This window comes from Aedes albopictus, chromosome 2, assembly GCF_035046485.1.
Source record: "Aedes albopictus strain Foshan chromosome 2, AalbF5, whole genome shotgun sequence".
Taxonomy (NCBI): Eukaryota; Metazoa; Arthropoda; class Insecta; order Diptera; family Culicidae; genus Aedes; species Aedes albopictus.
Genome location: NC_085137.1, coordinates 176,168,641 through 176,192,627, shown reverse-complemented (window position 1 = coordinate 176,192,627; position 23,987 = coordinate 176,168,641). Strand labels below are relative to the sequence as shown.

General features: G+C 37.1%; 2 protein-coding genes across 3 annotated transcripts in view; one reads left to right on the top strand and one right to left on the bottom strand.

The window, feature by feature from the left end:
• Nucleotides 1–19,143, bottom strand: part of LOC109621236 (uncharacterized) — a 124,487-nt gene extending 105,344 nt beyond the window's left edge. The window contains exon 1 of one of the 2 annotated variants that reach the window (XM_029865744.2): nucleotides 18,343–19,143. The gene's annotated coding sequence lies outside the window, so the exon portion shown is untranslated. Of the gene's footprint in view, nucleotides 1–2,353; nucleotides 3,450–18,342 lie in introns of those variants that run through there. The other variant, XM_062850775.1, reaches the window with a different exon arrangement.
• Nucleotides 19,144–22,493: 3,350 nt separating this feature from the next.
• Nucleotides 22,494–23,628, top strand: LOC109622806 (RIP-like protein). The gene is made up of 2 exons (XM_020077247.3): nucleotides 22,494–22,864; nucleotides 22,921–23,628. The coding sequence occupies exons 1-2, from the start codon at nucleotides 22,742–22,744 to the stop codon at nucleotides 23,422–23,424; spliced, it is 627 nt and encodes a 208-aa protein (XP_019932806.2). The 5' UTR covers nucleotides 22,494–22,741; the 3' UTR covers nucleotides 23,425–23,628.
• The last annotated feature ends 359 nt before the right edge of the window (nucleotides 23,629–23,987 follow it).

The following is a 23,987-nucleotide window of genomic DNA, read 5'->3' as shown; positions in this document are numbered from 1 at the left end:
AAAAACGATGCGCGCGCCTCTGGTTGTGAAAATCACAACTATGAAAATTTAAAATGATCGTTAAAAGCATGGTCGATGGAAATTTCGCAAGTGTTACGTCTGTTTGTCTGTGGTTTTACTGCGAATGTTTGGTTTCCACTTTCCTCGCTAATATAAACCACCCCAATTTTCAGGAAAATTAGGAAGAGGGCCCAATGATTAGGACACAATTATGTAGAAGATTCTCTTCTCCTATTCTTGGCGTTACGTCCCATCTAGTCTAGTCTAATCTACACATACACAGGCAATCGTTGAAACAATCCTGGAAAATGATAGAATGGGGGTGACGATGCTAAGAAGGGCCCATATAGCCGAGGCGGAAAACGCACGGGTATTCAGCATGACCATGCTGAGGGTGACGGGTTCGATTCCCGGTCGGTCCAGGATCTTTTCGTAAGGGAAATTTCCTAGACTTCCTTGGGCATAGAGTATCTTCATGCCTGCCACACGATATACACATGCAAAATGGTCATTGGCAGAGGAAGCTCTCAGTTAATAACTGTGGAAGTGCTCATAGAACACTAAGCTGAGAAGCAGGCTTTGTCCCAGTGAGGACGTTACGCCAAGAAGAGAGAGAGAGAGAGACGATGCTAAGAAGGTTAATGCCACCCCTGAACACTGCTTAATTTTGCTTCATAGAGGAATGCCTGTTTTGGATTTATTAAACGTCTAGAATACATGGTATGGTCTTTAACATGGGTCTCGCAAGGTGGTGCTGTGCATCACATTCTTAAACATTCTTAGGTAGGATAAACGCATTATTTAGATGGCAAATTCCTTAAGATTTATCAAAAGTAAGAACATAGAAATGCGAAACTCCTTTCAGAATAAATTTCCCAAATAACATCATGTTTCCCTATAATTTCACGTTAGCCAAGGACAGAGACAGCCTGAAAATTTAATTTTTATTTATTTAGCGCAAAGCTTTAAAATGAAAAAAAAAAACATTAGAGTTGAAAACTGGCTTTTTAACGCCCAATCTCTAGAACGAAATGCCTGGAAAAGTAAGACAACTCTCAGGCTGGTTTTTGGCGCATTAGACATGTCTATGAACAGCAAGCCCATTGCAGTGAACATAAATATATGATTAAATTTTGAGAAATAAATGCAACGAAATTATTATTTTGTCTCTTTCAATGAAAAAAAAACAGCATTTTATTAAAGCGTTACCTATTTATGACAACTTTACTTCCTTTTACGAATGCTGGAGTTAAAATCAATTCATAGGAACATAGAATGATGTTCAGGCAAACGAAAATTTGAATATGTATAAGCATAGATTATTCGAAATTAATTTAAAGTTATACGAAATAGGGTTGTACCATTTGTGCAGCAACTTTTATTTGAGCACTTTTTGTAATAACTCAACAACTTAAAACAGTAAATCGTTCAGTAAAAAATCGGCATAGTGAAGTGGAACCAGTTAGCCTAGTGGTTAAGGCTATGGATCGCCAATCCGGAGACGGCGGGTTCGATTCACGTTCTGGTCGGGAAAATTTTCTCGAGTCCCTGGGCGTAAGGTATCGTACACAAATTACGTAACGCTATAGAGGGAGGGGGGAGGAGTTCAGCTCCAGGAGGGGGTCTGAAACGGCCAATTTTTGCGTTACGTAATTAGTGTACCATGCCTAATGTATCATTGTGCTTGCCTCACAATATACAAATTCATGCAATGGCAGGCAAAGAAAGTCCTTCAATTAATAATTGTGGAAGTGCTCTAAGAACACTAAGTTGAAGCGAGGCTGGCCAAGTCCCAGTGGGGACGTAGAACCATTCCGACAGTGCATCTATTTTGTGCAATTGTCCGCTATAACTCAATCAATTTTGAACCAATTGACACAATTTTTGCAACGGGATGAGATACGTATAGTATAAAATTTCAAGTCTATTGGTTTGGAGTTGACTGAGTTATAGCGAAAAAGTGCCCAAAATACCAGCCACTGCCTAAGTGGCTCGGTACCCTACAGTGTTTCAGCCGAAAGTGGCCAAATGAGAATCGCCATTCCTTAATGGTTCAGTTCCCTACGTTAAACGAAATTTGTGAAAATCAAGAAAGTTATATTTGCTTAGCTGAAAATTATCTAAAATAACCATTTGGTTTCTAGTGAAAAATTACTTCTTGCAAAATAAATTCGAGCTAATACAAAACCACATTTCCACGATGCTAATTTATTGCGATGGATGATACGCCATACACAATTGTTTAACGGATTGGCTTTTCCATAATTAAAAATTATAGAACCGCAGCCAAGCCTTTTAAATTATTATTATAAACATAAAACAAGTATTTCACAACTATTAGATAACCATTTACCTTTCATCCAACTGGTCCGATATTCTCTTCCCGTTATAGTACGTTCCGGAATGTTTAAACAATTCACACTTTTGGCGCACACATGATACAGCACACAGCCTATCTATCTAATCGCACGAGTTTTTGTCTTGCCGCGAGATGCTACACACCGATCTGCGTTGAACTGATAAACGATATAGAACATCCACTATGGAACGTGAGACTAAAGTTTAACGACTGCACATACAGGTCACAATAAAAGTTATGTATCCGAACGAGGACCGGTTGGCCATAGTTATCGAAGGAAGAGCCCGGCTTTACCACTGCAGAACCATGATCGATGATTTTTTCCCCCCAGAACACGAGCGACGCAACACAACAACACTTGCACGCGCGAACACAGCTGATCTCGATCTGAACTGAACGCGATAGGTATCTCTTTCTCCTTCACTTTGAGAAATGCAATCTTTTTCAGTACCGATCCTCAGTCCTCAGTAATTTTCCACTGCTGGCTATTTATAACACACATTCCTGTTCCAGTTTGAACGTTCGTAATTGGCGCGACCTTGAAGCTCTATGCGTTTATCCAAACCGTTCTGGACATTGGTCAACGTAGTATCACCCAAAAAAGTTCACTAGGTATCTGTCGGAAAAAAGGGCTCGCTTTAGCACTGCGATCCACTCCTAACGATGACGTTATATCACTACACTCGTCGCTGAACCACTCCTCCACACCCGGTTGCTATACCACCAGCAGCACCAACTATGCCGCTTCTACTAGACCAGGGGTTTCCAGAATGCATCTTCGGTGAAGCAGATTGCACTATTGAACTCAATTGCAATAACTTAATAAATTGCATTACTCACTTTCACTGCGCCTAGAATCACAACAATCCTACTCCTAAGGTTTTCACTTACAAAATGCCCAGAATCGCCGTTTATGAATGCTATTTATGCTGTTTGCTAGATCTCACATCACACGGCAGCGTCTTCACTGGCTGTATCGATAGTGCTCTGGCAGCGCGCAGCATCCCATTGAACTATTGTTCGATCCTAACAAATGGATAATAGCATTAAACTGCCCGGTGCAGTGGTAGGCACGTATAGGAAGCCTCCTAGCGTACCATTTTTGTCGGAGTTGCCATTGTAGGAAGCGTGAAGTGCTTGTATGGACGGCAAAAATGAGAGCTATTCGTTGTGTGTGTCACTTATGGACAAAAAATTCAGTCATATTTGAGTTTGTGGAACGTAGGAGATAGTAGTCAAGAGGAGAGTCAGTTTATTAATGAAAGATTTGAAAAAGATCTCTCCTGAATTGATTTTTCTTCTGCCTAGTGTTATGTCTCAGCTGTGCTATAACCTAATTCACAGCTTTGTGTTCTGTGAGCACTTCCCAGTTATTAACTGAAACTTTTCCTTGACAATTGACCATAGGGTACGACTGTCATAAATTGGAATTCGTGCGTTTTTTTTAAACAAATCAGAGAAAGTTTTAAATAGAAAGTTCCCCGTTGGATACAGACCTGGTGGTAAAGACTGATGGTTGAAATAGTTATTTTAGTGACCAAGTTCACGAAAATAGTGACCAAATAGTGACTTAAAAATGGCAAAAAAGTGACTAAATAGTGATTTTTGGCAAAAAAAATATGATTAGCGACCAAAAATTGTGAGCCGAACTTGATTCAGAAAACCTTGAAGTACCGCATAAAAAATATTTTCAGGAAAACCTTCTCCACCAACAAAAAATGCATGTGTAAACAACTGTTAGCAGATATTTTCAGAACTAGATAAACAATAAGTCAATGAACGAAAATGGTTGTTGGCACATACAACTTTTTTTTAGTCGGTTCCAGTAGAACCTCAATGGGGAAACATTGGTGCAAGTTCCTGGATTTTTTTAAGTTAAAGCTGATATATAAAAGAACATGAGACGAAATACATTGTTTATTGAACAAATTCCTAAATACATTAATTTGAAAACTATTGCAGATATTTCCGTTGGATTTCATAGAAAAATTCAGGGTAAAATTCTTGAGCCGTATTTGAAAGAGCATTCGGCTCAATTCATGGATTGCCGCAGTGGAATGGTGTTTGCTAAAATTTCTGGAGAAGTTAAAAAAGAAACAAATGCAAAATGAAAGAAATTGTTTCTATATCTTCCTCATAGAAAATGACGATACTTCGGATAGGAAATTTCTTTTAAAAATTCCTGGAGAATTTATTTTATGTTTTCTTTTTATGAATAGACAATGTGTAAGCAAGTTTATGTAAAAATTACTAGCATTCCTTTGAAGTTATTTGCGAGGAACCCCTCAAAACTATAAGAAGGTGAAAATTAAACAGAAATTGATTAGACAATGGTGATAGAATTCCTGTAGTACTTGATATCGAATACATTTCAAGCATTTTTGAGGGATTACAAACGACGCTTATTGACGAAAATTTAATTAATATTTTAACGAAAATGCTAATTTCTTCTAATACTCCCATACTTGAAGATTTTTTCACAACAAAATAGTCAGAACAGTATTTGGCTATTTGGCGATGTTCTCGAAAAAGCTCTTGTCAAAAATAGTGCACAATTTTTGAAGATCACTTTAAGGTATCATTTCAAAGATTTATCTTCGAAACATTTATCAAAGAATTTTATCAGACAATTTTTCCAGGCATTGAACTAGATTATCATACCTTCAGAAATTCAACAAAAGCTTTTGCTAAATATAAAATTTCACAAGTAATATTCAGTGACTTTCGCCAAAATCCTGCATGAATTCATGCATAAATGGTCATGGAGGTCATACAGGAGCATATTTCGCATCGACAATTGTATCATTAATTCCGCCGAAAATTTCTTCAAGAGTTCTGGCAATTTTGTTTTTTAAGTTTATTCAGATTTTACACCCATATTTGTTTTGGTAATAGTTCAAAAACATACATCATTCACTGGATACTGGAGAATAACCAGAAACTTCAATGAGAAAGAATGGTTTCTAGTATAGTCGCATGAATCTTGGGCAAAAAGACAACACTTCCACAACTAACATAAAAATACTACGAATCAAAATCAGTCACTCTACATAGGCGATTGATACATTTGCTAACACAGCTACTAAACAAGTTATTGTAAGCAGTCCAGCCACACAATGCTTGATTTGCGTTTTTTATTACTTTAAATCTTATTTTTCTCGCTGACTAGATTATCATTTGCCACAAAACATTAAAATTGTTGAAAATAGTGACTTTTCAACAGAAAAAGTGACTTTAGTTGAAGCATCTTGAAAATAGTGACTTTTTAGTGACTGACCCGAACATAGTGACCAAGTCACTAAAAAGTGACTCGCTACCAGGCCTGCATTGGAACCAAAAGTATTGAGATCTGGAAGTGGCACAAACAATATAAAGTCGGATTTCCGAGTAATAAAATGTAACTTTTTACCTCAATTCTCATAACTTTGTCAATTTTCAATAGAATCACATCATTATTTTACTGGACCACAAAAATGGCTTTGACAGATACGTTAAGGTCGAAATACGTATCTGTCAAAGGATGCCAATTCTTCTCTCTCTCTCTTCTTGGCGTAACGTCCTCACTGGGACAAAGCCTGCTTCTCAGCTTAGTGTTCTATGAGCACTTCCACAGTTATTAACTGAGAGCTTCCTCTGCCAATGAACATTTTGCATGTGTATATCGTGTGGCAGGCACGAAGATACTCTATGCCCAAGGAAGTCAAGGAAATTTCCTTTACGAAAAGATCCTGGACCGACCGGGAATCGAACCCGTCACCGTCAGCATGGTCATGCTGAATACCCGTGCGTTTACCGCCTCGGCTATATGGGCCAATTCTTAGTGGAATTCAAAGGGACAGTATTGAGCATTTTCCAACCCACTGGACTCATTTCGCAGTTAGTATGAGTGCGGCATCGTGAAAAACGGCGATTTTACATCGAATCGTGCGCACTTATCCAGCCCCTTGTACGCAGAAGACAACGACACGATTCGATGCAAAATCGCAGTTTTATTAACGATCCCGCACTTTACCTACTAACTGCGAAAGGGGTCCAGTGGGGTGGGAAATGAGCAATACTTAACTGGATTTTCTTTTACTTACAGATATTCCACTAAAACGCCCAGGTTTATCAACATCATGAGGCTTATACGTGTTTTTCTCAGTTTTTTCATCTTGTTACTAAAAAAAAACTCTTTACAATAGAGTACTTCAACTGCATGCCAATTATCTGTTCGAGAACATCGTAAAATTGTCACGAACCGAGAACCGACAATCGATAAGTACAAGGTGTCTACTCATAAGACAAAATAAAATTCCCTGAGTTTCCTAGGTTTTTCCAGGGAGAAATTTTACATGTAACTTTTATAAAAACTATACAGAAGTAACCTCAAAATTTAAGTTAAAAATTTCGGTTGAAAAATCGGTCATATTCCATCAAATCGCTGAATGCTTCCATCAAGAATTGCTCAACAAAACTTTTTCAAATATTGTACAAAAATCAATTACGGAATATTTATAAATTATTCCCAGAGTTGTTATAGGTTAATTGCAATAAATTGCTTTGAGATTTCTACCAACAATGGCATTCAAATATATACTCTAGAAAATCAGGAAAAACATTCATGAGATCAATCAGTAAATCCATAGACAATATGGCCGTTAAATTCCATACACAGTTTTGAGTATGAATTTGGATGTTGTACTCTGTGCTGGTGGTGTAGTAATGTTAAGATTTTGAAATTCTATTCATAATTCTTCCTTCAAATCCTTCTCGCAGTTTTTCCTTTGAATTTTCAAAGGTTTTTTTTTTGGTTTCTTTAGTTTTCCCAAGTATCCACAGATTTTTACGTATTTCCTTCCATAAATAGCTCATTCCAAGATTTTTCACGATTTTAGGTTTTTTTGAGTTTGTTTACGGGGGGTCTCTGCTAGAGTATGTACCCCATGAACTTTCTTCCAGAGTTTCTCGCTAGATTCCTCCCGGAGATCTTTCCAAAGTTCTTAAAGGAATTTCTCTCAGTGGTTTCGGGATAGATTTCCAACAGTTTCTCTCGGGGTTTTGCAGAAGTTCTTTTAGGAATTTCTTCCAGAGACAGTTATCAGATATTTCTTGTGGATTTCGCACGTAGTTACTCCCGGGATTCCTTTAAGACAGTGCTTCACAAACTGTGCGCCGTGAACATTTCGCTAGTGCAGGCTCTTGAGCCAAAATTAAAAAAAAAAATCAGTATGGAAAGGTTTTTTTTTGTTTGATGGAACTTAGTTTGGAATTTTGATGTTGATCAAACTTTTAAATTTTAGGAGTTTTGAGAAATTACAGTAAAGATTTTAAAACAGATAATTGGATTTCCAATACTTAAACACATGATAATGAATGATCCATCATTCCTGAACATTCTAGGTTTGTATCTTAGTTTGATGAAATTTTCACACTACATTTTCGAAAACTTTGTGATTCCCGCAGAAATCTAAGATTTTAATAAAATTCTCCCGGAACTATCAAAGTATTGCGACTATTTTTGGTTTAATATTTAGGATCAGCAGCTTGCTTAAGTAATTTTTGTGATATTTGTTTAGTTAGTGTGAAATTGTATGAAATCCTTAAGCAATTTCCCCAATAAGTCTTTGCGGAGACTTTCACAAAATTTGACCGGGATTTTTTCAGCAATCCCGTAAGTAATTCCAGGAGTCATTTCGAGAAAAATTATTCAAAATTCGAACTCCGCGAGCAATTTTTAAAGAAATCTCAAAAAGTAGCATCCAGAATCTTGGGATAATTTCTGGAGGAGATTCTGATAAGAGCTCTGGGAATAATCCCGAGAAAATCTGCGAGAACATAATCCCAGTTGAAAACTGCAAGAAAAAGTATAATCAACAAGGAAGAGTCTTAAAAAAATCGAAAAAAAAATCACGTGACAAACTCTATGAGAAATACCAGCAGTAGCTCCTGCAGAAATCCCAGAAGACTCTCCAAAAAATATTAGGTGTAAGTCCAGGATGAATTCTGAAACACTCTGAGGGATATCCCAGTATTAACACCAGAAGGGATATTTTTATAGAAGTCCCGGCAGAAACTCCGAGAGAATTTCCACCAGAATCTTTGGGAAATATACCAGCTAAAACAAAGACAAATGACATGAAAAAATAAGGAAGGGATCTCGAGGGTTTTCGGAGGAATTTCAAGAAGTATTTCCAAAGAAATTCCGGAAAGTAATCCAAACTGATTTTTTTTGTAGTCTATTTTCTAGAAGGATACACTAACACTCTTTTTATTCATATCCACGATGTATTCAAATCAGTGGACTTTATTTGAGTAGATCTACAAGTAATAAAATTCGCTACTTTTTTTTCATTCGACCCAATGTTCAATTTTCTGGTTTTTGATTTTTCATTAAATAATGCAGTAATATTTTCATAATCAGGTTTTATACACATTTAGTGGAAAAATCAAGATATCTACTATTTTTTTTTGCTGGTGTAAAATGTTTTCCGTATTTACAAAAGACATTTTTGAACAAAATTTCGAAATAAACGGTTTTTGAAAAAAAAACGAAACATTTTCCACAGGAAAAAAAGTTTAGAAGATACTTTGATCCTCTGAATGTGTGACTTTTAGGTACCGTAATCCGGGGCAACATTGATCAGAATTTTCGATCTTTCTTGAATAATTCTCTTGTTTAAGCAAGCGATACATGTTTTATATATTTTTAAGTTCTGGTCCTCAGAATATGTGTTAAGCTACTTGAAAAAGTATTGCAAAATTTTAAAACATATTTAAATAGGATTTTTATCTAATTTTTGATTTTGTTGATTTGGGGTAACATTGATCATGTCAGTGATCAATGTTCGTTTGTGTTGAAAATACCCTTACTTACTAAATTCGGGGTCGCTGATTTCGAATATGTTGTCCAAATTCTTACAAGTTATGTACTTTTTGAGTTATTTTAGGATTAAAATCCTCCAAACCGCGAATAACGCCTAAAGGTAGGCAATGGCTTAAGTAATTGATAGCCTACTCTTAATAAATCGTATATTTAATTGAAAAGTAACATTTTCATAAAAGTTTCAGCTATTAAATCCAACTCTAGGATATCATATTGAAGTAATACAGTGATTTCGAACCTCATATTGTATCTAGTATTCATGCCATGCAGGAATGTTTGACAATGTACATATCTAATTGCGTTACGAAACACATTTATGGAAAAATCGATTTATTTCAATGTTTAATTTTCATAAATTATATGTCATTTAATAGCTAAATAATAGCAGATAACGATATACCATTCGATAGCAGAAACTGATTCAATATAAAATGCTTGTTTTAACATTTCATGAGGTCGGTCAAGTCGATCAATGTTACCCCGCTGATCCCCGTTTACGGTAATTATCCAAACTTTTATGCATAAATTTTGAAAAACATAATAATCGATTCCTACAAAATTAAACTCGATTTGCAAAAAATGCCCAATTTGCTTTAATCATGCCCGCTAAATTCTTTTGGATACTAATGGGATTCTGGTACATAGTCATTGGCAAAGAAACTCCCAGTCAATAACTGTGGAAGTACTCATAGAATACAAACAGGCTTTGTCCCAGCTTTGGCGTTACGCCAAGACGAATTATTGTTTGAGATAAATATCCCACAAAATACGACCTGACTAAGGTTGTTTGTTTCGAAGAATGTACAAAGGAAACTAGAATTTATACAAAAGAAATTCAGTTATCATTCTTATAAAATCAAAAATCATTACGGTATGAGTTTGCTAGAAACACACTAAAAAAGATGACATGAAACTTTAGTTGTTAGAACAACCATTTTCCTTAGAAGTATTCATCTTACGATATATGCCATACTTTCGGTCAATTACAGTGTCTTTCACAGTGTTTTTCATAAAAAAATCGTTATAAAATGGGCATTTTTTGCAAATTGACTTAAAATTTTCAAATATTTCTTTTAGCATGTACAGAAGTGTCGATTTGAAAACCGCAAAATCCGCGAACTTTTCAGAGAAAACTAACATTCATTCAGATGGCAACAAAGATGCGTTTTTGCTTTCGTGAGATGTGAATGAGATTGCCAGATGGCAAACAGATAAGATATTTAAGGTGTCTTACTGCATCACTAAGTTATCAAACGAATCATTGAATTTTTGCTTTTCAATGATTGTTTGCCTCGCATTTTTGAAGGGATAAAAAACTGTCAATTCTGCAGCAACGCAGCAGAAAAAGTATCATCGCAAACACTGCGAGTGAGCATATAGGATGATACTTTTTCATACAAATGTTCGCTTTGGTGGCAGAGAATTATCACTTTGAAATTTTGAGGCTCATATCCAACATGCCGATGCTGATGCTGCCGTAAAAAGCCTTAAAAAAAGATGATTCAGTTTGAATGTGTCGTAAAAGATGTTTGATGATAGCCGCGAATTTTACGAAATTTTAGATCTTAGTCTGGATGTGTCGCCCCCTCGTTTCTGTTGCACTTCATATAAAGAGAATCATACCCATCCCAGATAACCACATATCGCATAAGATAGTATATGCAAAATCGCTTATTCTTTTAATAAAAATCAGTATCGCAAATAATGTTGAATCTTTTCACAAGAACGACAAAATTAATTGCATATAAATAATCACTGCGATTCATTAATAATTTTCTGTTTCGGGAGCAAACGAAACCGTAAATAATGCCATTCATAATCAAGAAAGTGGCATCATACTGACAGATCATATATTAGATTACAGATATGTCGAACAAAATCGCACTGCCTTAGTGAAAATTATCACCCATATTTCGTACTCTGGAAAATGAAAGCTAATATAACTCTGCTTTCTTCCAATAATACGTAACTATCGTTCTTCATGTAGAATTCAAGCCACATTACATTCTTGTCTCAGTGAGATTGAATAACCCCGCGACAATAGGAATTTTTCAATATAATTATGGAACGGTCGCCGCCGTCGCCGCGAATCACAATCACTTTTTCCCCCTGCGTGGGCCACCGCCTGATTCTTGAGAGTGTTTTGCACAAGCTCATGATAGTACTTACTCTTTATCCAATGTAATGCATTATTTGAAACAACGCAGTTTGATTAGCTACCAATCGACAAGACGGCTGGCACTCTTGCACCAAAATGATTTCTCAGCCCCGGAACATTATCACGATCACAACCGTATGGAAAATGCCCGGCCAGAAAGAAGTCCACCAGCAGCCGAACTCCTAGAAGCGTATTTCTGTAACATCTTGGGGTTTATCCGCAGACGGTGCACATGTTAAACTTAACACAGGTGATATTCACTAGGTTTCACTAGAGGTTTTCTCTGGACCGCGATTCGTGGGGCATTAATTTACGAATTTTTCCTCCGCGACGGCGGCGGCGACGACGACGACGACGACGAATGTAAACAAAACTAGCCGTAATTGGAGTCTTTCAAAGTCACAATAAGTTGTACATGCGATAATATGTAACACAAGCCAGATAAGTATCGATCGAAATCGCAATGACTTATAAAAAGTTGCCGTCGAACTCCAATATCAGCTGGTAAGGAAAGTTTAGTTTATATTAGGCCAAATTTCACTTACTCTTCAAGAAAAGCTAGTTGATGCAGTGGTATGGTGTCAGACTGAGAATCTGGAGGTCGTGTGTTCTAGACCGGTTGACATTTTTTTTTTCGTTGATAATAAGGACATCGTATTAATAATCATGGGAAATCTGAATTTTACATTTTTCATGGATAATTTGGGGCGTCGTATTAATGGCAACAAGTTATCAAACAGAGTCGTCAGAAGTATATATATGGCCTCCACTTTGGTATGCATAGAGCAGTTTTGTGCACTTTATACGAGTGAATTGGTTTTTAAATGGTGATGTATAACACAAATTATACAGACCTAAATGTTAACTGGGATACCCTTAAGAGATCCAAAAGAAGTTTTGACAGAATTTAATTACAGTTTAAGTAACTTTTGTAAAACTCATCGATTTATTTCAGTAAAATCTTTCTTGTAAAGATTCAGATGAAATAATGCTAGTGTAGTTTCTGCCAGAACTTTTCATAAATTCTTTTTTTTTTTTTTTTTTTTTTTCATAGTGATTACGGCGGTAGCACACTGTGCTTATGTTCTAACACCGCACCCTTTCCCTACGTTTGCTTCTATGAGCCTCTATTTTTGTTTCAACACACAGAAGTACGTAGGCATATCGTGGCCCAAGTCGACACTGTTTTGGCCTGCGTTGAACAAAAATAGTTTTAATAAAAGTTTCCCCTTTTTTCTTTATGTCAATTGGTTTGTTGTAGTATGGTCCATGAATTTAGTTAGGTTCTTGTCAATTTGTCAGTGATTCGAAGTAGATCTCCAAGGTAATAGTCAATTAAGTCATTCTGATTTGTTCTATCATAGCAGCTTTAGTCTTTGCTTTATTGAAGTGTAGTTTTATTGGAAATATGCTGAATGTCGTTAATAAAAAGAGACGTCTGGAACTGTAACCTGCTAGTTGTTCCGTCTTGCAGATACGTCATGTCTTAATAATGCCTAGGAGATTAACGAAAACACGTGTGTTCGGTCGGATGTCCATTGCGTAGAAAGTCAAGGAAAATAGGTTTCTTTATTGTCAGTTGTTATGTAAGCCTCGCTTGAAGCACTTCCCGTGAGAACCCTGTCATCTGTACATCAACTAATCCGTATCTTCGTACACAGCTAAATACTGTACTGTCAACCGGCGAAAAGCCTGCGGGTAAATATTAAAAAATGTATAATAATGCTGTCTAGCGCATTGTTTCCTATCGGCCACTATTTTAGTCTAGTCCCAACTGCAAGCTTTTTTTCCAATCTTAGCGTCAATTGTCTTCTAGATAGATTTATCGAATCAGTCGAACCCGTATGTTAAAATATAGTCGATTCTGTGTCAAATTGTTTTCTTGATTTCTACTTCTCTGTGTTCATCTCTTGTGTAAAAAACCCACAGAAACATGTAACTGAACTCCTGATATTTTTCTGTTGGTGTCATAACACCATCTAAGAGATAAACAAAAATACGCCAAGTTGGTCAGTTGATTGTAATAAAACAAAAATTGCTTGTCAACTATTATGTATTCATCCCCCTACGAATACTATGAAAAATATTCAAAATCGTTCTGTCCTATCGGTCCTACCTCGATAAACCATGTCATTTTCTCATGCGTGGCCTAGAAATGTCAACCTAGTCATACAAAAGTAACGTTGTTCAGTTAACAAAAAGCAGTCAGCTTTTGTCCAAAATGTCACGTCGAACGCATTGATGTCAACAATGCGTTTAAATGTTCGCACGTTAGCTTCGAATCTATCAGCACAATTAAGTGCTGCAAATCTCCTTCCCACTATTAATTCGTCGGTTGATTTTAATTGCATTATTTAAAGAAAATATGACCAACTAACATGATAAAAAATAGAAAAAGCGACTATGACATTAATAAATTACTAATCAAAATCAACCGAGAAACGTGAGAAATAGAGCCCAAACAACATTTTGAAGTAAGCTGGCTGTTAAAGGTTCCAAAACCTGTCACAAATCCTATAATACTTTTATTAGGATTTGTAACGATCATCAAAACCTTCTCAAATCCAACCGACTTTGAACTATTGCTTAGGAATAGACTCTACTGAGCCCTGGCGGTTCCTCCGTGTTTATCGAGCATGTCTGATGCATATGATCAGCCATACTCCATCTGCAGCAGCCGGTTCATGATGAACCGTTGGAGGCGCATTAAAGTGTTAAAAAGGTGATACGTTTCACTAAAGAACACTACATTACAATAATCAAAATGAAACTCCTTCACTTTAATACCGTCAACCCCTGCGAACTTGGCCAGGGTGCCAGAACTTTTCATAAATTCGTAAGTAAATTATATTCTGGCTGGAGATATTTCAGAATAAATTTACGAAAAATAGAGAAATTTGAGAAGAGAGCCACACTTGGGAAAAAATGTCCTCAGTCTGAAGTTTTCGACTGAGTCTGAAGACTTCTAAGTCTTCGAAAAATATATTCAAGAATTTTGCAAAGAAAAAATCCAAGATATCCTTTAATAGCTACGCTTACAGTTCTGTCAACAAATAACTCTAAGGACTTTTCAGCATTTTTTAAGGTTTGTTCGAGGTTCCTGGTTCTGGAATTCCGTCAATTTCAGCGTATTGAAACTCTGTAATAATAACTTAAGAAACTCCTGCAGTGTTTTCAAATCGCTGGAAATTTTCCATAGTTAATATTGTATTCAGAGTTTTTCCAAAGAACTACCAAGAAGCTCCAATTATGATTTCAAAGTATTCACACGAATGCCACTCCAGTGATTAAGTATCTGGTAAAGTGTCTTTAATGCGCTTATCGTTTTTTGATCGTTTTTTTAATAAGCAAATGTGTAATAATTATTATTTCTTTAACAAATTCACTCCAACTCAAACAAAAATGTCTGCCAAACATTAGTCTCGGAGTTAAGACAATTACTCAAAAAGTTTTACTATGAAAATCAGCAGAGAAACTATTTATTTCTTTACAAATTGATGGTGCAGTACAAGTACAACTTATCCAGCTACCAAACTAAGGATTATTGACATCGTTTTTACTAAATTTTAATGTTTTGTAATTCCAACTTTAAAATGTACGCGTTTTATTAATTGTTTAGAATTTCAAGCCTTTATAATTAATGTAAGTGCATTTGATTTCAAAAGCCTTTCCAAAAAATCCGCGCCAAATTCGCGAGAGCGTGAAGTAAATTTACGTATTATTTCTACTCAACATTACACTGAAGTTTTTTTACGACGGTAATGGTCCCGCGTAAAAAAAATGCGTAAAAAAACCGTGTTATTTAAAAAAAACGTCTTAAAAACCGCGTTATTTCAAAAACCGTCGCAAAAAAACGCGTTATTTAAAAAAGCAGATGGGGTCCTGACTATTTTACGCCTTTTTGAAAAAAAAAGCGGATTTTTTTACGACGGTTTTTGAAATAACGCGGTTTTTTAGGACGGACCGCGTAAAAAAAACTTCAGTGTATTGAAGAAAAAACACTTTCAATCTTGCTTTCAACTGGAATAGACTAATTGATCAATGGATGATAAACAAACTTTTGATTCGTAAATCAACGAGGCTCATCTTCTTATCAATACTGAATTCCTGGAAGGATTTAGAAAGACGTTTTGCTTAAGTATTCGTTAAAGAATTTCCAGCGAAATCGCTGTAGCATTCTTGGAGAAACATTTGTTAGAGCCCGTCGAACAAAATTTCAGGAAAAACAAGGCAACTGGATTTGTGGAAAAAATTAAAGAAAAAAAACCTAGAGAAATTTTAGTAAGAACTAGAAAAAGCAATAAAAGTATATCAGAAAATTTCACAAAACATGAATGGAATGCTTCCCCGTTTCTCAAATAATCTCTGAACATTTTTTGGAGAAAGTAACTGACACAAAAATGTTTAGAATAGTTTTTTTAAATGAATTTGAAATTGAGTAGGATGCTCTATAATAACTTATAAGAGTTTAAGAGGTAATTTTGAGAGACTTTTTTCAATTTTCCTAAATAAAGCTACTGTGATTTCCACACATTGCACTTTTCCAAATTTAATAATTACGAATCAAAACGTTTTCAGTTTGACTTTTCATTAAAAAAAAATAACTTTGATTTTCCATTCCATTCAATTTACGGTTTCGCTAAATTCACGGCAAAATATCTTTTGACTGGCATATACCAAAGGCCACAGACAAATCAAGCCTAACTTTCCAATCCGACGTAACTCGCAAATGTAAACAAATCCGTGTTTTCAGCTGTATGTACAATTCATAAAGCAAATTAAAGAATACACATCAATGTTTAATGATTTATTGCTTTACTTGTTTAACTAAGTTAAGTATAATATACTCCCCTATTATTTTTCAAAACAACGTATCTAACTCTTTTGGTGTTTACAACTATTCTTATAGATACACCGTTTTGATATATGAGAAAACAAAACGACGTAATTAGCTAAAATCCAAAATCACAGATACACCAAACTGGCACCATACAAAAGTGACGTATCTGGCTTGACGTATCTGTAACCAACCCGGTGTATGTGTGTTTTTGTCAAAATTCATTGCAAAAATGATATGGAATAAGTAGGTTTTGTTTCTTACGTAGTGCATGCTTTATCCCTGGTGGCGTAAAGCACAAAAAATCTTATGAAAAGTCTTTTCCAATAAAAACTATTTTGGTAAATGATCATCAGCATTGCCCATGCATTTACTCAGATCAGTGAAAAAGTTAGATACGTCCTTTTGAAAAATTTTGCTTGACTTCTAGTATTTATTACAGCGTGTGCCAATGATAGGAACCCTGTACCAGTATGAATACATTTTTTAACTTCGATTCCTTTTCGCACTATTTGCATGCATTCCTTATGGGATTAGCGGCTAATCATTAGCCATAACTGGTAGATTATGACAAAATAGGGTGCAAGGAAGACGAAATTTTAAATAAAATGATTTATTTCAACCATAATTTGAGACAAAATCTGGAGTTATAATGAGTACAACCATCTTTTGTGAACGTGATCTGTTGTTCACATTTTTTTTTCTTGTTGATTTACATCGTTAAAGGGTGAAAATCAACTATGGCGAATTTTAGGTACAATGGCCATAATTGGAACACTTACCCCATTAACTATTTTCTTGATCATATACGTTTTAGCCAGGTGCAGAACGATAATGTATGAGACGCGTCCAAAGATGGAGGACTGCAGCCACGAGAGGAGTCTTGTGACGAGTTCAATTATAACACATTCACCTTCAGCTTACAACTTTTGGCGCTTTTCCACTATAACTCATAAATACGACCGTAGCCTACATTTTTTTCACATTCATATTCCTTGCGAAATTTTCAATAAGTTTCATTTGTTGAACATTAAGTTTTCACTGGAAAATGTTGTTCAAAATGAGAATTATTAGCGTGACGTTACAACGTTGAAACGTTACGCTACTAATCCCCATTTTGAACAAGCTTTGAAAACTAAATTTCCTTGACCTTATATATGGTACATCCAATAGGTTATCGTTATAAATAAATGAAACAATTACAATTACAATTAGATCAAATTTATTGCAAATTTTACAAGGAATTCAATTGTGAAAAAGTTAGGTTCACGGTCGTATTAATTAGTTATAGTGGAAAATCCAATCATCAAGGCGTCACAACGTTGTAACATTACGGTAGAGTGTGTCATAATTCGTTATAATCATTTTCATAATGTACATAATACTGAATACAATTATAATATGTATAAAAAAGAAAGACCTATTCTAAGCAACAGCATAACTTCCAGACCACACCCAAACATGTGTAACAGAAATACAATAATTTAGTGCTAAGCGGTTTAAGCGTGATGTGTCACACTCAAAAGGACCACAAATTCGCATAATAATAGCTTTACCAATGAAGGAAGCGTTGCATGCTAGAAAAAATCATGTTCCTAATTAATAACGTTGTTAACATTAAATTTTTATGAAAAAATCAAATTAATTGAGGGGGTTAGAAGCAAAGGGGTGTAAGTGACAAAAACCCACTTTCGAGTAAATGAGGTTTAAAGTTTTTGACCAATTTTTCTTCCCATACAAAATGTATGGAATTTCAAAAACAACCCAATTTTCTCTGATTTATTGTAATTTTTTGAATCATCCTAGAAACAATCTTAAAAAAGTTCCTGAAAGCTTGAATTCTGAAGAATTTTATGATATGCTCAGCTCAAAATCGACAAAATGGTCACTTACACCCCTTGGATTCTGGGCCCCTCAATTGTGTTTAAGATTTGCAAGCTAATGAATCACGTAAAATTCTCAGCAAGCTTATCTTGATGCTCACGTACCTTCATGACACTGCCTAATTTAATCCATTGTTTTCAAACCAATGTTTAAAATGGTACCGCGAGGGTAGGGTATAGAAATCTAACATTTCCCATATGATAATGTCTAGGACAAACATGATGAATTCAAGTACTTACAATGGTCAGATTTCGCCGTTTCCCGATCAGATCCAGATCGGCAAGCACTTGGATCGATGCGCTGAAAACCCCTGATCTAGATAGTGATCATTCCGAGCAGGCTCGTACTACACCAACACAACACTCACGATAGGTCACTACTTCACCAACACGACACGGCAGCGGCCAAAGTTTTCCTCTTCACTAAGACGTATATTAATGTTGGCTTTTAGCTAGCGACAATCTAAACAAATCCAGACAAAATGTTTCTGGCACATTTTCAACGTCACTAGGGCGCTACTACACAGCCAGAAGTCCGTCCAGCCTCTGGGTCCTTTTGTCTGCTGCTTGTTTCACTCGGATCGCTCGAACACTATTGATAACGCGCGAAGGACAAACTGACAAACAAAACGTGCGACTGAGCCGAACGACGACGGAGATAGAAAGACCGTTCCGTTCCGTTCCCTGATGAGTTGTAATCACTGACTCGCTGCTCTTCAAGCAGCAGTTGCCGATACTGATAACGACCACCAAAACCAATACACACGGTGTGCTGGCTGCTACTGCTGCTGCTCCGATGGCTGCAGAGCGAAAGATGATGCTTCGGAATTTCAGTTTCCTCCAATGCTTGTGCTAGAATTTTCACCCGCGAAAATGAAGTTCTCCGAACACTACACTTTGATCACAACGGAAAGAGCTAAACTGAATGTCTGATCGATTAGGTACGTCCGCAAATTTTACCAGAAAAACAAAAATCTTTTTCTCCTTTTCCGACGACGACGAATGTCCGTCCAGACTGTTCGCACCGCACTCAGAAAAGATTATGCACCGTACGCGCAAACTAGGGGCTAACACGGCGCACAAACACACGAACGACGACAGCAAAGACAAACAAAGTGCAGTGTTGAACGTCAAAATTAAAATGTCATCAAGAAAGTGCATCACACTGAGCCGAAACATCCCCCCGAAAACGACTGCAAAATATTTACCAACAAAGAATTTACCATTTTCGAAGTCCTTTCCTCAAGGGAACGTTCAAAAATTACGTCCAACATTTGGGGGAGGGGGGGGGGATGTGTTCTAGAAAAGTGTGACAGTACGTATATTGGGTATAGGGAAATTGTGTGACAGAGGGGGGAGGGGGGTCTAGAAATCCCGAAAAACGATGGACGTAATTTTTGAATCTTCCCCAACTGCTTTTCAAGTTCTTGATTTTACAAATGGCAGCACTTGGCAAACAATATCAGCTGCGTCGGCAAATCAGATCAACATCGGATGATTTTCGTTGTGGGGCGCCCCCAAAACGTTCGTTCCGATTTGCGGATGATGCTTTAGTTGAAGGGCCCATCTAGCCGAGGCTGTAAACGCACGGGTATTCAGCATGACCATGCTGAGGATGACGGGTTCGATTCCCGGTCGGTCCAGGATCTTTTCGTAAAGGAAATTTCCTTGACTTCCTTGGGCTTAGAGTATCTTCGTGCCTGCCACACGATATACACATGCAACATGGTCATTGGCAGAGGAAGTTCTCAGTTATTAACTGTGGAAGTGCTCATAGAACACTAAGCTGAGAAGCAGGCCCTGTCCCAGTGAGGACGTTACGCCAAGAAGAGGAGGAGCTTTAGTTGATAAATTGTTGATCTAAAATTGAGTGTCCGTTTATTCACACTCCGTGGTAAAATATCATTCGCATTTCGAATAATTTTCTTACACAAGTTTGAAAATTAGTCAGTCACTGTTACAGCTCATTCGATTCCAGGATTGATCGTGTTATGCAAAAGTTGAAATGATGTTTCATACGTTAAAAGGAGGATGTTTGGGTTCAGTGCAGTGGCAGGGATGTCACGGAGAAACTCAAGGAGCCATTTTACGAAGTGACAACAATGTTGATGATGATATTGATTTTCACGGGTTTGGACGATACCTTCTGTCAAAATTTATTTCATAAAAACGGCTCGTAAAATGGACTAGTAGGGTAAAAGCACAGACAAACAGACGTAACACCTTGAACGATTTTCATGGAAATCCATCGTCCAGTTCACACTACCGCAGACAGACGTTCTAGCTCGAACAAATTTATTCAAATTTTCTATGTAAATTTTCACTAGCGACACCTAGGCAACCGATTGCCACAGTGCAGTCGCGAGCAGTTGACAGTTTGAGAAACCACGTGCTTCCAGCCTCTTACTTACCACCCCATTCACCACCCACCGAAAAATAAAATCAAAACAAACACTGTCAAAATCATTCCTACATTTGCGTCACATTCACAAAGATTTCCCAATGCGAGTGAAGTTCATCCAAATGCAGTTTTATTCAAGCAAATCTATGTAACATAAAAGTAATAATGTGTAAAATATTTTACAGGAGTCCTGCGCTAATTTGCGCAAAAGATTTTAGACATTAAATAAAAGTCATTTACTCTGCACAAATTATATGGAAACATTATTAGCGTGCAACACGTTAGGTCTTTTCCCGCCATCCGGCTGGAAGACGACCGTGGTGACAGTTGTTGGTCGCAACGCACATGTGAGGCAGCGATTGAATATGAACGCCGCTAACGCCATCTGTTCGCTGATTGCCACTTGGCAATTTGTGGCGGCCATGTTTTTTACACAAGCTGCTGAGTCAAACTTGAACGTCTGTCTGCGACACTACCATCACCTGGTGGAAAAGTTGCACGAATCACTGTGTTGTGCCATATCGTCAACAGGAGGCGCAAGTGTGAAACGTCAAACGCATAGAAAAACGATGCGCGCCTCTGGTTGTGAAAGCCATAACTATGAAAATTTAAAATGATATTTAAAAGCGTGTTCGATGGAAATTTCGCAAGTGTTACGTCTGTTTGTCTGTGGTAAAAGGGTGTAATGCGCCCCACCGGGGCAAAACGTCCCATTTTCTAGCGATTGAAGTGCTTTTCGCACAAGGATCATAAGCATCTAAATCGGGAGAAAAACACTGATGTTTGTGCTGCTAATGTTGATGTTTCTTCTTCTTTATGGCTCTACGTCCCCACTGGGACTTGGCATGCCTCTCTTCAACTGTTCTTTGAGCACTTCCACAGTTATTAATTGAATGGCCTTCTTTGCCTGCCATTGCATGAATTTGTATATTGTGAGGCAAGTACAATGATACACTATAACCAGGGAGTCGAGAAAAATTTTCCGACCGAAATGGGAATCGAACCCGCCGTCTCCGGATTGGCGATCCATAGTCTTAACCACTAGACTAACTGGAGACCCCTTGATGTGAATGTTTATAAAACCATTAAACAAAGGATGTTTACAAATTAGAACCAACAGTAGATGGCGCGCAGGTGGGCATCCCAACAAACATTTTTGCTGTACAAGAGTGGAACAAACCAATCTTAAGCACACTTTAGCTTAAGAAACTGTTATTCAGCTAGTTCTGTTTCTTGTGATGTTTAGGTGGGCGTAGAGGGTGGGACCTTACACCCCTGGCATTTTGGAGCCCGGGAATATGTATATTTAAAAATCAATTTAAAGTTTGTATGGGAGCGATTTGTCGAATTTTTTTGAAATTGATTTTAGGTATCGAAACTAAAAATCTAAAAATCTAAAAAAAACATAGAGGCTTAGAAAAAGGTGCTCTTTTGTTTAAAAATATAAAATCATTGAATTTTTCTAAATTTAAAAACCCAATTGACTGAGTTATAGCGAAGTGCCCAAAATACCGGCCACTGCCCAAGTGGTTCGCTACCCTACATATTTATGTACCCAACACGGAAAATCCAAACTACCTTATATTTGGGTCGATTTTACTCAAAATTGAGTATATCGAATAAACTCGTTACCCAAAATTAGGTTGTTTCCCCTCTCTGGCGCACCGATGTTGTCAAAAACAAACAGAGATGCATCTACCCAAAGGGGGTCCTTGACCCCAATAAGCCAATTTTGGGTAAATATCAGTTTACTCAAAATTGAGTTGAATGAGGGGGGGTCTTAGGATGAATTTACCTACTCTGGAGTATATTTTTTAGCTGGGGGTAAGGGCAATCTACCTAGCGTGAGTTTAATCGATTTACTCAAATTTTGGCTTATTGGGCCGAACTATGGAATTGTGTCAAAAGAACTCAATTTTGGGTAGTTTTGCGGTTTCATGTATATTTTACGCGAGATTTTACGTTATTTATTTTTGCAGTGTAGCATGAGAAGCGAAGTAAGCCCCTCGATTGTCAAAATCAGCTGATGCGATGTGCATCGTAAAAAATAAAACAAAGGCCTGCAAGTGCATCGGCGCCAAAATCAGAAGAGCTCGCCCAAATAGGTCCCAAACATTCAGGAAGTCTGGTTTGCATGTATATTCGTGATTAATTAAAGACACAGTATATTTTCGACGAGCGTGATTCCGCACACTAAATTCTAGACAATCAGTTTCGTTATCAATTTCCTATCCCAAAATGGAACTAGTAAACTCGCCCCCTTCCTATCACACCAGCATCGCCCAAAAATGCCGTTCCAAAAGTGCCGCCCACCACCGATTCAAGTATGGTTCTCCGAAGCTGGTGGACATGATGCGAGAGGTAAGTGTTTGCAAAATGCCCAGAAACACGCGAAAACTTATTGACCCGCTTTGCAGAAATGTCGACTGCGAATCAAGGAGGCCCGGAGCGATCACCTGCTGCGAAAGCGCAACATCGTTCAGGAGGAAAAAGCTCTACTGGAATCGATTGTTCGCCAGGAACTGTCGGAGCTGGAACAGGACATTGAACTGCAGGAGCTGATCTTCCAGGAGTTGATTGCCGAGACAGACGAATGGTTATTCGAAGAGTACGAACGATTCGGACGCTATCAGATTGACGAGTACGAACAGGAAGTGGTCTTTTGCCCGCTGTGCCAGAAGGATAAACTCGTTCCTACCGGCGATGGGAGTGTGATGCGATGTTCGTGTGGAACAGTGATCAAACATCCCGGTGGAATCATGGGGATTGCAGCTGGCGTGAGGAATACACTCGAAGAACACAGTCAGCGCTGCGAAGAGGAAGTGCATTTCTTTCTGGAACCAGACGTTTTAGATTGCAGTTTTGGAAGGTTAAATGCGTTTTGCTCTAGCTGCGATTATTGCAGAAGTTTGGCTCAGTAGGGTTTATTTTTGGACGTTTTTGTTCTGGTATTATGTAGTACGTAAGGTTTTATTTTATCATTGTATCAGCAATTTGCAAGGATTCTTGTCAATCTAATGATTGCAGGTATATATTTTTCTTTTAGCCGGCACGACTTTTTTTCCGATCATATTTGTTATACATTTAAAAACATTCTAAATATTCTGGATTATTCCACATCAATATGACGCTGCTATGTTTATTTTAGAGAAAAAAAAACCTCGAAAAAATACTCACAACCTATTAAGCTATTAAGGTAGGTGTGTACTGTTAGGTTGATGAGTGCAAACTACTTAGGGGGTGTTAGAGGACCGTAATGGTGATAAAATATTCTACGCACATGGTCAAATCTGGACCGTTATGAAATTGTTGAACTTTCCATGTTTTTTTATCATGTTTGCCTTAAACTGGCTATATAACGTGAAAATGGTCAAAATTATCACAGTTTTTAAACTTCAATTCGTATTTTTTTTTCTATCACATAAGATATTTGAATCCATTTGTTTTTTTTTAATTGTTTGGTTTTCTGGGCTCAAGAAGCTTA